Below are 14,496 nucleotides of genomic sequence, written 5' to 3'. Positions count from 1 at the left end.
TTACTAATCTAGTGGATTGGATTTAGATGTATGTTAAACTTAGCTAATGATCCTTTCAAGTTTTTTCTCTTTCGCTGCGAAAATAAAATTAGGTTTGCGAAAATGGGTTTACCCGAAGCCGATACATTCATATCTATTAAAAACGAAAAGAGCGATAGCTTTGTTAAATGAATGGGATTATAAAGTGAATAATTAAACGAAATAATTTTTAGTACTCGATTCATGAATGAATATAGATCTAGGCCTATCTCAACTCGGCTTCGCAGCTTTCGTAAACGAATGTAGTCTCTTAAAAATGCTTTAGAAAACCGAATTTGAATGTTTATTTGATCAAAATATGAAATGAATGGACTATAATTAGTATGTTCATGTGTTAAAGTATAAAACTATCTGTGCGAAGAGAAGTTTTATCATCTTGGAGTTGAATTAGAGTTTTAGATCTAGGGATGGGATTATAAAGTAAACAATTAAACGAATTAATTTTTAGTACGCGATTCATTACGGTATTGTCTAATGAAAGAATGTTCGCCAGGAAATCTGTAGTCACAGATATCAGGAACTAATTTGTGTAAAAAGTGTTTTTGAAACACAAAATTGAAGGTTAATTTTATATATAATGAAATCAATGGATCTTCTTTTGTATTTTCATGTGTCAAAGTAAAAAACTATCTGCGCAAAGTGTATTTCTTAAAAGTAGATCTAGGTCTAAATCCTTTCGATCTTTTCTCATGTCAACATTGTTAACCATGGCCTAGATCCATAAATACTATAGCTGTAATAGAGTCGGACAACTTAATTTTTTTTTAGGGTCTTAAGTTTGTTTTCGGGCTACAATACATACACTACGGTCTAAGTTAGTACCCAAGGAACATTTCTGCCATGTTTTATCAAGATTGGTCAAGCGGTTTTGATGTCTATAAGTAACATACATACATACGCCTTACATTCTACTTTATAATATAGATATATATATAAAGAATCTTAATATGCGATTATTAGATTTTCAATATCACTTGAACTCACAACCTCTTCTTTACCTAATATTATAAGATAAGATAAGATAATTTTATTGATCCAATCAAATGGAAATTCAGTTTGACTACAATTGACAACATCAGCGTAACTACTGTACAATAGAAAGACAACCAACAAAATTAACATAAGTGGACTTCATTGTGAACTTCAAGGACTTAAGACTTAGTGGGCTTATTTAATAAGCTAACTTAATAAGCTAACTTAATGAGCTAACTTAATGAGCTAAACTTCATGAGCTAAACTTAATGAGCTAATTTTATGAGCTAACCTAATGAGCTAACTTAATGAGCTAACTTAGTGAGCTAACTTAGTGAGCTAACTTAATGAGCTAACTTTGTGAGCTAACCTAACGAGCTAACTTAAAGAGCTAACTTAATGAGCTAACTTAATGAGCTTACTTAAAGAGCTAACTTAATGAGCTATCTTAATGAGCTAACTTAATGAGCTAACTTAATGGGCTAACTTTATGAGCTAACTTAATGAGCTAACTTACCGTATACCCCTTCCCCCTTTTCTCTATTCCTTTTTAAAACCCCCTCACTCCAATGTGGGGTAACTCCCCCCCCCCACCGCCCCTGGTTTGCACAGTCTTTCCTACTTCCTACCTCTGTTGTCGTGTTGGAGACGAGTCGACTCATGGGATCCACCAGTACCCAGACCAGCACCAGAGTTGAGTCCACTGCCAGCAGCACACCAATGATGACCAGGAGGTGCGTGTCTTGAATAAGCTGCCAACATCAGGGATTTCATAAGATAAGATAAAATAAGATAAGAGACTCGGTGCTTAGCTTCGGAATACAAGAATGAATCAAGACGTAGCAATTTTCATGGTCCCCTTTTTACAGCTTAAAAATAATGCTGTGGAAAGATGGTCATTTCTATAGCATTTAAGTATTTAGAACAAAGCAGCCATTAAAAAAACACGCCATTCTACACTTTAGGTGTGGTGTTTAATTTTTAAAAAAAGTAAATTTTGGATCGATAGCAAAGTATTCGACTGAAAAATTGGGGATTGAAAATTCTCAAACAAAAAATAATCACAGTAATCTGCCCTTTGGTTTTATAAAATCCGATTTCCTTTCTTTAAGCCAGTGTTTCTCAAACTGTTGAGCGCGCCTTCTTCTTAAGGGAGAGCCACGTCCTAACAAAAGGAGTGGGGCAAAGCCAGTCACTTCTATGAGCAAAACAAAATATTTATTTTCATTGTACTTATGAATCCTTGTTTGAACAGTAAGTAAAATGACATCATTACCAAAAATTAATATTATAAGTTAAAGACTTCTCCGTTTTTCCACTGAGGAATGATGTTTCCCTACCTTTGATTTGACCAGTCCATGGTGAGCACGGATGAAGATTTGATGGACTCTGAAAGTCTTGGCAAACATCGCCCCAAATGCCAAAGAGAATCCAGCGGCTAATAAAAACGCCCTGACCTGTAAAAAAAAAATTCCTACAATATTAAACTTTGACCTCGGTAAGCCTGGAGAACAGACTTTCTGCTTATTTTAAAAAAAAAACAACTTTCCATGGCAAATTAAGTATAAAGGTTTCCACGGATATTGAAATTTTTTTTTACAGCAAAAAGCAACACCGCTGGGTTCGCTATCACTTTCATTTATATTTTTTTTAAAACAAACAGAATCCTAAATTGTGCAATTAAAAATAATAATTAAACTTGCAGCCTGAGTAGCTTCACTTAAGATGAAAATTTTAATTTGGATTTTGTCGACGAGTATGTCTTAAAAAGAATCTATGCATTGTTATTGTAGGCCAATAGTTTAAGTTGGTTCAAAGTTGAAGACTGCATGTTAGCCGTCACAGTGGCAAGCGCCTAAACAGTCCCTAATCCAAATTTCTGCCCACCGTTAGAGTTGAGTCAGTGGAACTAAGAATGTCTAAAATCCCCGTTTTCACAGGCATTAGTTCACAAGATCTGTTAGTTAATATGTCACGCGTTTCAGTAATATAGTGTTTACACCATCATTGACATCTTTAACAAATAATAAAAATTAATAGAAAAAACAAAAAAAAAAAGATTCCAAGGTAGTAACCCCCCCCCCTTTTTTTTTTTAAACATTGTTTACAATATTACATCCCCATTCAAATTTTTAAACAATCGTTTGAATCATAGTATCGTTTACACTCATTATTAAGTCTATTGCATCTGCAATTTACATCAGTTATACATCATCGGTCGAAATGGACTACATCATCACTTTCGTCGTCTGTAACTTCGTTTACAGCATCATTAACATCGTCACTATCATTCGACATACGCTGATAGTCATTTATTCTATTCCATTGTCACTGTTTAGTAAATAACACAGCTAGAATTTTTCTAGTTTATCAAATAGTGAAACAGAATGTGCTAGAATTCGACCTTAAGTCTAGATAAGGTTGTCCACTCACTGTGCAAACAATGGGGAAGAGTTCTTCGTTCAACATTCGGTCATCCAGACCCATGATGATGACCGCCAGATAGACCAAGATACATCCAATCACTGCAACGTTGTTTAGTATTGGACTGGACAATTTGATGTACCTGCAGAGAACAAGCTGTAGGAAAATCTCTACCCTTATCTTTTTTTTTATTGTAAAGCTAGATCTATAGATATAACTTTATAAAGTTATTATTATTATTATTATTATTATGTTATTATGGCACTGCTAGGGTAGAGTTTCGCTAAAGAGAAACAAAATTCAATGTAGTCTCTTTATCAGTGTCCATTTTCTGGTGATGTGGCAGGTCTGCAGCTGTACCGCCCTTTAACATGACAGACAGGCATCGAGAATCTTCTTATGAATGTTAAGGGTCTCGAGGGTATCTGTGAGGTCAGTTGTCATTATTATTATTATTATTATTATTATGAAAATTTGCTTATAATTTTCTAGCGCAGTCACGCTTAAGTTCATTAAAAGGAATCAATTCATTGTCCCTTTAAGAGTGTTCACTTAGCAATTGTATTCTATGGCTGGACTGCAGCAGTAGCGCTTTCTGAGAAGGTGAAAATATTTCTAATTTTAAGTTCGCTATATTGTACAAGTTCATCTCAAGGTTTCTATAGGGGACAGTTAACGAGTGTGTCATGTGGCCAGCACAACGACCAGCTTCCCAAACAAAAGACATTTACCAAAAGAAAAAAAAAACGAAATTCAAAATCCCTGTAGCGATTCAAACCCGAGACACCTTGGTTCGGAAGCCAAGCGCTTAACAACTCAGCCATCACGAAATGAGATTGGACATATTGTGTTCACGTTGCACATTTGAGTTTAACATTGACTGCCTTATAATAGGCTCGCAAAGACCTTCCTTCAGGGAACAATACCAGGAAAAAGAAGAAGAGGCAGACATAGAAAGCGATATAAGGACAACATCAAAGAATGGATGGGCCTGCCATTGAAAGAGGTTCTAACCAAGGCAAAAGACAGAGAGGAATGGAGAAAGACGTTCGACGAATCTTGCATGGTGCCCCAACGGTCCAACAGACTAAGGGATAGGTAAAAGCCTTATAATCAAATCACTGATATGTAAATTAAAACATATTAGACGAGACATACTTGAGTTTTCTATGGTACAGGTTGTAAGTGAGAAAACACACTGCCATGACCACGCCCACAACACAGAGACCAGATGAGGTATAAAACACAAACATGTCAATAGTTTTAGGTCTGGCCACAACAGTCTGTTCGTCTTTCGGAACACGGTCATCTGAAACAAGAACAAAAAAAAACAAAGAAAATACAACCCGAGTTTTGTGTTCAAAGTATGTAAAATGTTTGTATCCAATTTACTCAATAGAAAGCATTTACTGGGGCTAGAAATAGAAAACAAAAGTGGAGAGAAACTTCTACCCTACTAGTTACATGACAAACATATAGATCAGGGATTCTCAACCTGTGGATCGCGAACCCCCTTGGGGCTCGATTGACGATTTGCAAGAGGTCACATAAGACCATCGAAAATATGGATTGTTATTGTCTACTCTTCTATTGCTGTATGTGTGTGTGTCTTTTGGAGGGGGTCGCGGCAGAGTGGGGGAATATAAAAACGGGTCGCCGAGCTTAAAAGGTTGAGAACCGCTGATATAGATCTATGGCTCCTTGTTTATATGTTACCATTAGCGAGGGATTTGTGAATCTAGTATTATCTAATTATCTAAAGATGATCATGTTGTTGAAGCAACAGGAACTAGAATGGCATTTACTTACAGATTATTTCAAAAGAGCCTTCTTGGAGTGTTTATATTTAATAAATAAAGCATCAAATTTCATTAGCTCTAACTATAATTCTGGGAGCTTGAGGGGAAATCTGGGCAAACCAGTGATGGAATTTTAAAAATAGTTCTACAGCAGACGTCACGGTCTCATCTTAAGTCGTCGATCTTCATGGCGACATTTAATCTTTGGGAGTTCAAAATAGTTCAGATACACTGCGTCAGCCCCATCTATTTCCTAAGCGACTTTTGTCTATGTATTAGAGGCGCTACTATAGAGGAGAGTTCTGCTCTAAGTATTACTTGTTTATAAAGTATCTCATGAAGCGACTCTAAATATGTCAGGAAACTGTGAAAAAGATCGGTACAAGACCAGTATAAGAAAATTCGAATCCGTTTGTTGAGTGCTTCAACTAAAGTCTGGTCAATGTACTACAACCTATATTCACAAGGTATTAAAGGCTACATTCACAAGGTATTAAAAGCTACACTCACAAGGTATAAATGGGTACACTCACAAGGTATTAAAGGCTACACTCACAAGGTATTAAAAGCTACACTCACAAGGTATACATGGCTACACTCACAAGGTATTGAAGGCTACACTCTCACAAGGTATTAATTAAAGACTACACTTACAAGGTATTAAAAGCTACACTCTCACAAGGTATCAATTAAAGGCTACACTCACAAGGTATTAAAAGCTACACTCACAAGGTATTAAAAGCTAAACTCACAAGGTATTAATGGCTACACTCACAAGGTATTAAAGGCCTCAATCACAAGGTATTGAAGGCTACACTCTCACAAGGTATTAATTAAAGGCTATACTCAAAAGGTATTAAAGGCTACACTCCCACAAGGTATTAAAATCTACACTCCTTAAAGGTATTAAAAACTACACTCCAACAAGGTATTAAAAGCTACACTCTATTAATTAAATGATACACTCACAAGGTATTAAAGGTTACACTTACCTTTCCAGTAGATCTTACGACAAGACTCACAAGTGAAGTCCAAATAATTGCTACCTGGTTGGTGAATGGCTACTTGAGTAAAATTACCAGCTGCAGAGAACATGGGGGAACATTGTAATTGCATGCCCACTTTGAGAGTACATGTAATCCAGATTAAGTTGTTGCTTGTACATATGAATAGGCGATGTTACCTCACTAGGGACCTCCCAAGCCAAAATAATACAAGTCTCCAATCATACGCTTTCCACAATGAAAGAATTTTTTAAATTTAAAGGTTCCTGGGATATACTCCATCCAAATATGCATTTACACAAATTCAGATCTTCATTGTATCAATGTTTGAATTTGGAAATAAAATCTCTTTCGTCCCACTTTTCAGAAGTCATCTAAAGCGTATAGTGTCATCAGATGGGAAGTAGTAGTGGATTTCTTATACAAAACATTAACATTATTAACTACTTCTAAACCAATACAGAAACATAGAAAAAGAAGAAAAGCAATAGGGAGAAAAGTGTTGGCCATACAAGATATCTTATTGAAAAAAGGAAGAAACTGAAACTAAAAATTTTGGAAGAGATTCGATAAACATAGAGAAACGAAACAATGTCAAACTGAAGCTTTTTTTTTTAAAGTGAAATGTATAAAAAATAATAAATTTGCTTCGATGTTGTAAACATATTAGCCAAACTGTTAACATGTTTATACCTCACGTGACTTGTATTCTTGAACGAATTTCTCCCACTAAAGAAGTATGAATTATTTATTTCCACCGAATCGTCATTAAAAAAATGTAAAAGATACAATCAGAAAGACGTACCTTGTATCTGGTACACAGCTGTAATACCCTCACGACCTGATCCCTTGAATGACACAGGGCCCTGAAATTCAAAGATATAGGACATATGGAAGGGAATGATACATAGCCCTAGACCGCACTAGATGGAGAGAGGCATTGGACAAGAAAGCTATGGACAGCGAAAAAACATGGACCTCAGCTCTGGAAGAAAAGCGTGCCATGCGTAAAATGGCCAGCTCCTCTACCACCAAAGCGAAAGCCACCTTAACCTGCGATATTTGTGGACGGGAGTGTCTCTCAAAAAAGGGCTTAACAGTCACATGAAAAAGTGTTCGAGATGAATCATAAGTCGCTCTGCGACTGAAGGTGGAAAGTTACAGGACATATGGAGAAATATTATCAATCATAAATTAATCTTAGTGTTTTATTCATTTTTCTAAAGGTTCTTTTTTTTATATTCCCAATGTGTCTTTGCATGCAGTCTAAGCCACCATTCAAATGTCATAATAATGAATTATTTTTTTTGCCAAAGAAATTTAAGAATACGATTTTAATTTTTTTTTTTCTACAATGTCTAAATCTAAATCTAAACCAACTCCTGCCCGCAGAAAGCTTATATCGGGCCCGCCATAGGTTTTGTAAAAAAATAATTTTCCTCACAGTGTAGAAAAAAATAGTTTTAAAATCTTTGTAATATAATTGAACATTTGAATTCGTCTATGAATTGCTGCTTTTTGCTTCAGACGACTTGAAGTTGAAACTTGCACATGTGCAGTCAGCAATGTTTGATGATCAGAATTTCGTCTGTGATGTTTGCATCTTTGTATATTTCTGGTCAGCTTTCTTTTTAGTAATGCTGGTACGAAACAAAAATGGTGTCAGAAATAGATTGAAGGATGAAAACCTCAGTTACCTCTTCAGAAAACTACGTTCCAATAGGAACCGAATTATGACGAATAATTATCAAAATAATCGCAGTATAATACATTGCAACAGTTTAAATTTCATTTTCTGATATAAATTTCTGTATTTTATTTTTATAAAAAAATATGGCCGTCAATTATTTTTACTTTAAGTGTTTGGCCCGCTCCTAAGCTGATCTGATCTGGAGGTACGTAGGCTCTTTCTAAACGAATCCAGGAGAAATAAATCTCAATATTACGATGTTTTTTACATGTAGACCTATATTTTATTATGATAATTTTATTAAACTTTCCACTTCCGATTGGCTACGACAGATAGAATAATTCTGAGACTCAGTCGTAATTATCTTCTTAAGCAAACAATGCCTTCATTTTCTATAAAAAAAAAAGCTCTCTACGTCTACGGTACGAAATTAGAACCTGTAACACAGAGGAACAGATGATCAAAGACTTGTTTTCATCAGCTTTTGGTTATTTCCGTTTTGTTTTGAAATTCAATTGTCCCCCTTTAAAACAACATACTTGGGGCATGCAGTCGTCATTTATCGTTCCCCTCCGCCCCCCACTCCCTCCTCCTACTCATGCTTGCTTACTCACTGAAACTCCCGGGAACTCGAGATTCTCCATAGTGGTGATAAACGTCTCCTTAACGTCGGCCATGACATCGTAGCTCAGCTGATGTAACAGCGGAGCTGTTCCGTTCTCCGACCATTCCGATGTTGCCTGTCTGATGTAAATTTGGTGTAATGAGGAAAAATTTCCACAAAAAAAAAACAAAAAAAAAACAATAATAATAATAACAACCTCAAACGGAAACAAAGAGGTTATTTTAAACTGCAATCTAGAAACGACAACTCCAGAGTAGAGTCTGTTTTTACGTTTTATTTAAATATGAATTCAGATACAAGTATTTGATAATTAATTAATTCATCGAAGACTGTAATGCTCTTGTAAATTTCTCAGAAAAAAAGCCAGTCAATATAAACAACTTAAGCACACATCATTATTGCTAAGTGTTAATATCCAGTCTGGGTTTTTTGATGGAACATAATTTTTATTTTAAAAAATCCTTTCAAATAAAAAAAAATGGTATCAACAATTCTGTCTTATTTACTTTGTCTGGGCATTTTTTTTTCTATGTAATTCACATTACTTTTGTTTATTTTGTTGCTTCTCTCGTGGATGCTGACGTTCATTTTCAGACCGGAAATTCATTAAACGAAGGAAGAGAAAAAAGAACACTTTCCCAACTTGTCGAGGTTGTCGCACTTGGTAGAGTTAGACAGTGGAAACATAACTAGGCTGAAAATCAGGGCCGGATCAGGGCCTGACTTTGCAGTGTTAAAGGTATGTGCGAATCGGACATTGAGACCTCCTTATTATTCTGCCTTATCTTATATGATAGATAGATAGACACACAGATAGACAGATAGATAGATAGATAGATAGATAGATAGATAGATAGATAGATAGATAGATAGATAGATAGATAGATAGATAGATAGATAGATAGATAGATAGATAGACACACAGACAGATAGATAGATAGATAGATAGATAGATAGATAGATAGATAGATAGATAGATAGATAGATAGATAGATAGATAGATGGATAGATAGATAGATAGACACACAGACAGATAGATAGATAGATAGATAGATAGATAGATAGATAGATAGATAAATAGATAGATAGATAGATAGATAGATAGATAGATAGATAGATAGATAGATAGATAGAGATAGATAGATAGATAGATAGATAGATAGATAGATAGATAGATAGATAGATAGATAGATAGATAGATAGATAGATAGATAGATAGATAGATAGATAGATAGAGATAGATAGATAGATAGACAGACAGACAGACAGACAGATAGATAGATAGATAGATAGATAGATAGGATAGATAGATAGATAGATAGATAGATAGATAGATAGATAGATAGATAGATAGATAGTGACCTCGGAAGCCTATTTGTTGTCCTCAGTGTTGATTGTTATAATGTTAATGATCCATATTTTTCTGAGAAAAAAACGGCAGGTGGACTTCTCAATATATAACAAAACTGTTGGCTCCTGTGAAGCACAGACTTCTCAATACATAACAAAACTGTTGGCTCATGTGAAGCATACATTGTGGAACATTTAATTATGACATAATTTATTATGTCCCCAGTGAAGTGGAGATTATAGCCATTCAGTTAAAACGACTGTGCCCCCAGAAGTCTTCACTTTGTTAAGTTGTTCTTTGTGTTGTGTATAAGATATTGATGTAACTACAAACATTCTGAATTAAAAAATTCTTGGATTCAGATGTTGATCGATTCATAGACTCTTTTTGATTATCTGAGTGTATTGTTAAGAAATTATTGTGGTATACTCTAAAACTATGAATGGTGTCAAAGGACGTCGTTTATGAATAGCTGCTGATTTGTGTGGATTTCTCAGAATGTGTACCACATTAAATTTTCTTGGAAAGATTCTGCTGGGGGAACTTTGAACAATCTAATTAACCAGAAATAATGAACAGTTAATGATTAAAGTTTCGTTTTGCTCTTTAGGATAATCGAGCATGGGTGTTGGAGAAATAACGTGTTCAAATGTAACGTGTTCAAATGTAACGTGTTCAAATAAATGTAACGTGTTCAAATGTAACGTGTTCAAATGTAACGTGTTCAAATGTAACGTGTTCAAATGTAACGTGTTCAAATGTAAAGTGTTCAAATGTAACGTGTTCAAAATGTTTACCAGACAGACGAGTTTATAAAGCTTTGTAAAAAAAAAATAGATACCAGGCAGTTAAAACAATGCACTAATATTCAAATACTGACCAACCTGAGTGTCAAGGCCATAGTCCAAATCGTGTCATAAGTGCTGGCGGCAAAAATACTCAGGGGTAGACTTCCGTTGGCATTGATGTAGGCGTCTCTAAACTCGCTGGACGTCTGGGAAGGCATCCAAGGAAGAAAAAGTTACATCACTCAATGAGAGGGGAAGTAGTTTTGAGCGGGCAATATTTGAACCATTCGCACTAACCAGAACAGACAGCTAATTAGATGGAGTGCTAACTATGACCTGCACCCTCCACCACTTTGCTGGTTTAGTGTTTAAGTAACGTTAACGAGGAAATCTACGTGTGTCTTATTCTATGGGGAGTTTCACGAATGGTGTCTAGACAATAACAAGAGGTAACATTACTCTGTACGGTAGACAAATACACAGGTCTGCACTACGACCAAAGGCAAGGGACACATGATGATGATGACGACGATTACGATGAAAAGAGGCTTAGTGTAGACGCTAAAACAAAGAGTCATGTCTGTGCTAAAAAAAGGAGTTTTACTCTACATGAAAGAGGCATGTCTACACTATACAAAGAAGTAGGTCTGCATTATACATAGAGGCAAGTCTGCACTATACAAAGAGGTAGGTCTGCACTATACAAAGAGACATATCTGCACTATACAAAGAAGTAGGTCTGCACTATACAAAGAGACATAACTGCACTATACAAAGAGACATATCTGCACTATACAAAGAGGTAGGTCTGCACTATACAAAGAGACATATCTGCACTATACAAAGAGGTAGGTCTGCACTATACAAAGAGACATGTCTGCTCTATACAAAGAGGTAGGTCTGCATTATACAAAGAGACATATCTGCACTATACAAAGAGATAGGTCTGCACTATACAAAGAGACATGTCTGCACTATACAAAGAGGTAGGTCTGCACTATACAAAAAGGTAGGTCTGCACTATACAAAGAGGTAGGTCTGCACTATACAAAGAGGTAGGTCTGCACAATACAAAGAGGTAGGTCTGCACTATACAAAGAGACATGTCTGCACTATACAAAGAGACATGTCTGCACTATACAAAGAGACATGTCTGCACTATACAAAGAGGTAGGTCTGCACTATACAAAGAGGTAGGTCTGCACTATACAAAGAGGTAGGTTTTCACTATACAAAGAGACATATCTGCACTATACAAAGAGGTAGGTCTGCACTATACAAAGAGACATATCTGTACTATACAAAGAGGTAGGTCTGCACTATACAAAGAGGTAGGTCTGCATTATACATAGAGGCAAGTCTGCACTATACAAAGAGGTAGGTCTCCACTATACAAAGAGACATGTCTGCACTATACAAAGAGGTAGGTCTGCACTATACAAAGAGACATATCTGCACTATACAAAGAGGTAGGTCTGCACTATACAAAGAGGTAGGTCTGCACTATACAAAGAGACATATCTGCACTATACAAAGAGGTAGGTCTGCACTATACAAAGAGACATATCTGCACTATACAAAGAGGTAGGTCTGCACTATACAAAGAGACATATCTGCACTATACAAAGAGGTAGGTCTGCACTATACAAAGAGACATGTCTGCACTATACAAAGAGGTAGGTCTGCACTATACAAAGAGACATATCTGCACTATACAAAGAGATAGGTCTGCACTATACAAAGAGACAAGTCTGCACTATACAAAGAGGTAGGTCTGCACTATACAAAGAGGTAGGTCTGCACTATACAAAGAGGTAAGTCTGCACTATACAAAGAGGTAGGTCTGCACTATACAAAGAGGTAGGTCTGCACTATACAAAGAGACATGTCTGCACTATACAAAGAGGTAGGTCTGCACTATACAAAGAGACATGTCTGCACTATACAAAGAGGTAGGTCTGCACTATACAAAGAGGTAGGTCTGCACTATACAAAGAGGTAGGTTTTCACTATACAAAGAGACATATCTGCACTATACAAAGAGATAGGTCTGCACTATACAAAGAGACATATCTGTACTATACAAAGAGGTAGGTCTGCACTATACAAAGAGGTAGGTCTGCACTATACAAAGAGGTAGGTCTGCACTATACAAAGAGACATATCTGCACTATACAAAGAGGTAGGTCTGCACTATACAAAGAGACATATCTGCACTATACAAAGAGGTAGGTCTGCACTATACAAAGAGACAAGTCTGCACTATACAAAGAGGTAGGTCTGCACTATACAAAGAGGTAGGTCTGCACTATACAAAGAGGTAAGTCTGCACTATACAAAGAGGTAGGTCTGCACTATACAAAGAGGTAGGTCTGCACTATACAAAGAGACATGTCTGCACTATACAAAGAGGTAGGTCTGCACTATACAAAGAGACATGTCTGCACTATACAAAGAGGTAGGTCTGCACTATACAAAGAGGTAGGTCTGCACTATACAAAGAGGTAGGTTTTCACTATACAAAGAGACATATCTGCACTATACAAAGAGATAGGTCTGCACTATACAAAGAGACATATCTGTACTATACAAAGAGTTAGGTCTGCACTATACAAAGAGGTAGGTCTGCACTATACAAAGAGGTAGGTCTGCACTATACAAAGAGACATATCTGCACTATACAAAGAGGTAGGTCTGCACTATACAAAGAGACATATCTGCACTATACAAAGAGGTAGGTCTGCACTATACAAAGAGACATATCTGTACTATACAAAGAGGTAGGTCTGCACTATACAAAGAGGTAGGTCTGCACTATACAAAGAGGTAGGTCTGCACTATACAAAGAGGTAGGTCTGTACTATACAAAGAGGTAGGTCTGCACTATACAAAGAGGTAGGTCTGCACTATACAAAGAGGTAGGTCTGCACTATACAAAGAGACATATCTGCACTATACAAAGAGGTAGGTCTGCACTATACAAAGAGGTAGGTCTGCACTATACAAAGAGGTAGGTCTGTACTATACAAAAAGACATATCTGCACTATACAAAGAAGACACTAAATGAAACAAATATGTCTACGTAAAAACAAAGAGAAATGTCTGAATTGACATTTATATAGAAACGTCTACAGTCTACACTCTAATAGGCCAATTTGAACGATTTCAGCTGGTATGCCCACAATCGACTTAAATGTTTCAATAACAAATATCTATCATTCACAAGTTACTAGCTTAGGCAATCTGATTATTAAATTAAATTAATATAGGATAGTGGTATATGCTTTAGTACTATGGATGATATTAACTTTTTTTTTATGATACTGTTTAGTGGTTGTTGCCTTCATAGGGATACCTAGGTTGTCTCTCTTAACAAAAAATATCAAGGTATTGTATTTTTTGAATATATTATGTAATGCAGTGATGCCCAAAGTACGGCCCGTGGGCCAGATCCGGCCCGCGACGGGGTTCCATCCGGCCTCCGAACCGTGGACACAAAGTGACAGTGTAGAAATTCCCTCCCTCCAAAAAAAAAAAAAAAAAGATTGAAAAATTTATCTTTACCTACTTTTGGGCCCTCATTTTTTTTCTGATATTAATATGTGAACGTTTATGAAATGGGAGAGCCGAGGAAACTACAAGTAGACTCTGAATTTAGGATCTACTAGGGAAATCGAATGGATCTTTACTTTTTGGGGGATACATGATAAAAATCCAAGATATTTGATTTGTAAAGAAAATGTAGCTGTTTTTTTTTCTTTAAAAAACAACAACAACATGCAGACGGCATTATAAAACAAATA

At 36.0% G+C, this 14,496-nt stretch overlaps 1 protein-coding gene across 1 annotated transcript in view; it reads right to left on the bottom strand.

Moving 5' to 3' along the window:
• The window catches only part of LOC106063140 (uncharacterized), a 150,076-nt gene that overhangs the window by 17,015 nt on the left and 118,565 nt on the right, over nt 1–14,496 (bottom strand). Inside the window, exons 8-15 of the mRNA XM_056037516.1 lie at nt 10,789–10,898; nt 8,543–8,672; nt 7,044–7,104; nt 6,227–6,316; nt 4,594–4,744; nt 3,445–3,577; nt 2,352–2,468; nt 1,641–1,763 (exon numbers count right to left, since the gene is read on the bottom strand). Coding sequence (XP_055893491.1) covers nt 1,641–1,763; nt 2,352–2,468; nt 3,445–3,577; nt 4,594–4,744; nt 6,227–6,316; nt 7,044–7,104; nt 8,543–8,672; nt 10,789–10,898 — 915 coding nt within the window. The remainder of the gene's footprint in view (nt 1–1,640; nt 1,764–2,351; nt 2,469–3,444; nt 3,578–4,593; nt 4,745–6,226; nt 6,317–7,043; nt 7,105–8,542; nt 8,673–10,788; nt 10,899–14,496) is intronic.

The sequence above is a fragment of the Biomphalaria glabrata genome, chromosome 8 (assembly GCF_947242115.1).
Source record: "Biomphalaria glabrata chromosome 8, xgBioGlab47.1, whole genome shotgun sequence".
NCBI classification, from domain to species: domain Eukaryota; kingdom Metazoa; phylum Mollusca; class Gastropoda; family Planorbidae; genus Biomphalaria; species Biomphalaria glabrata.
The sequence above is the reverse complement of the archived record's forward strand: the minus strand, read 5'-3'. Positions and strand labels throughout refer to the sequence as shown.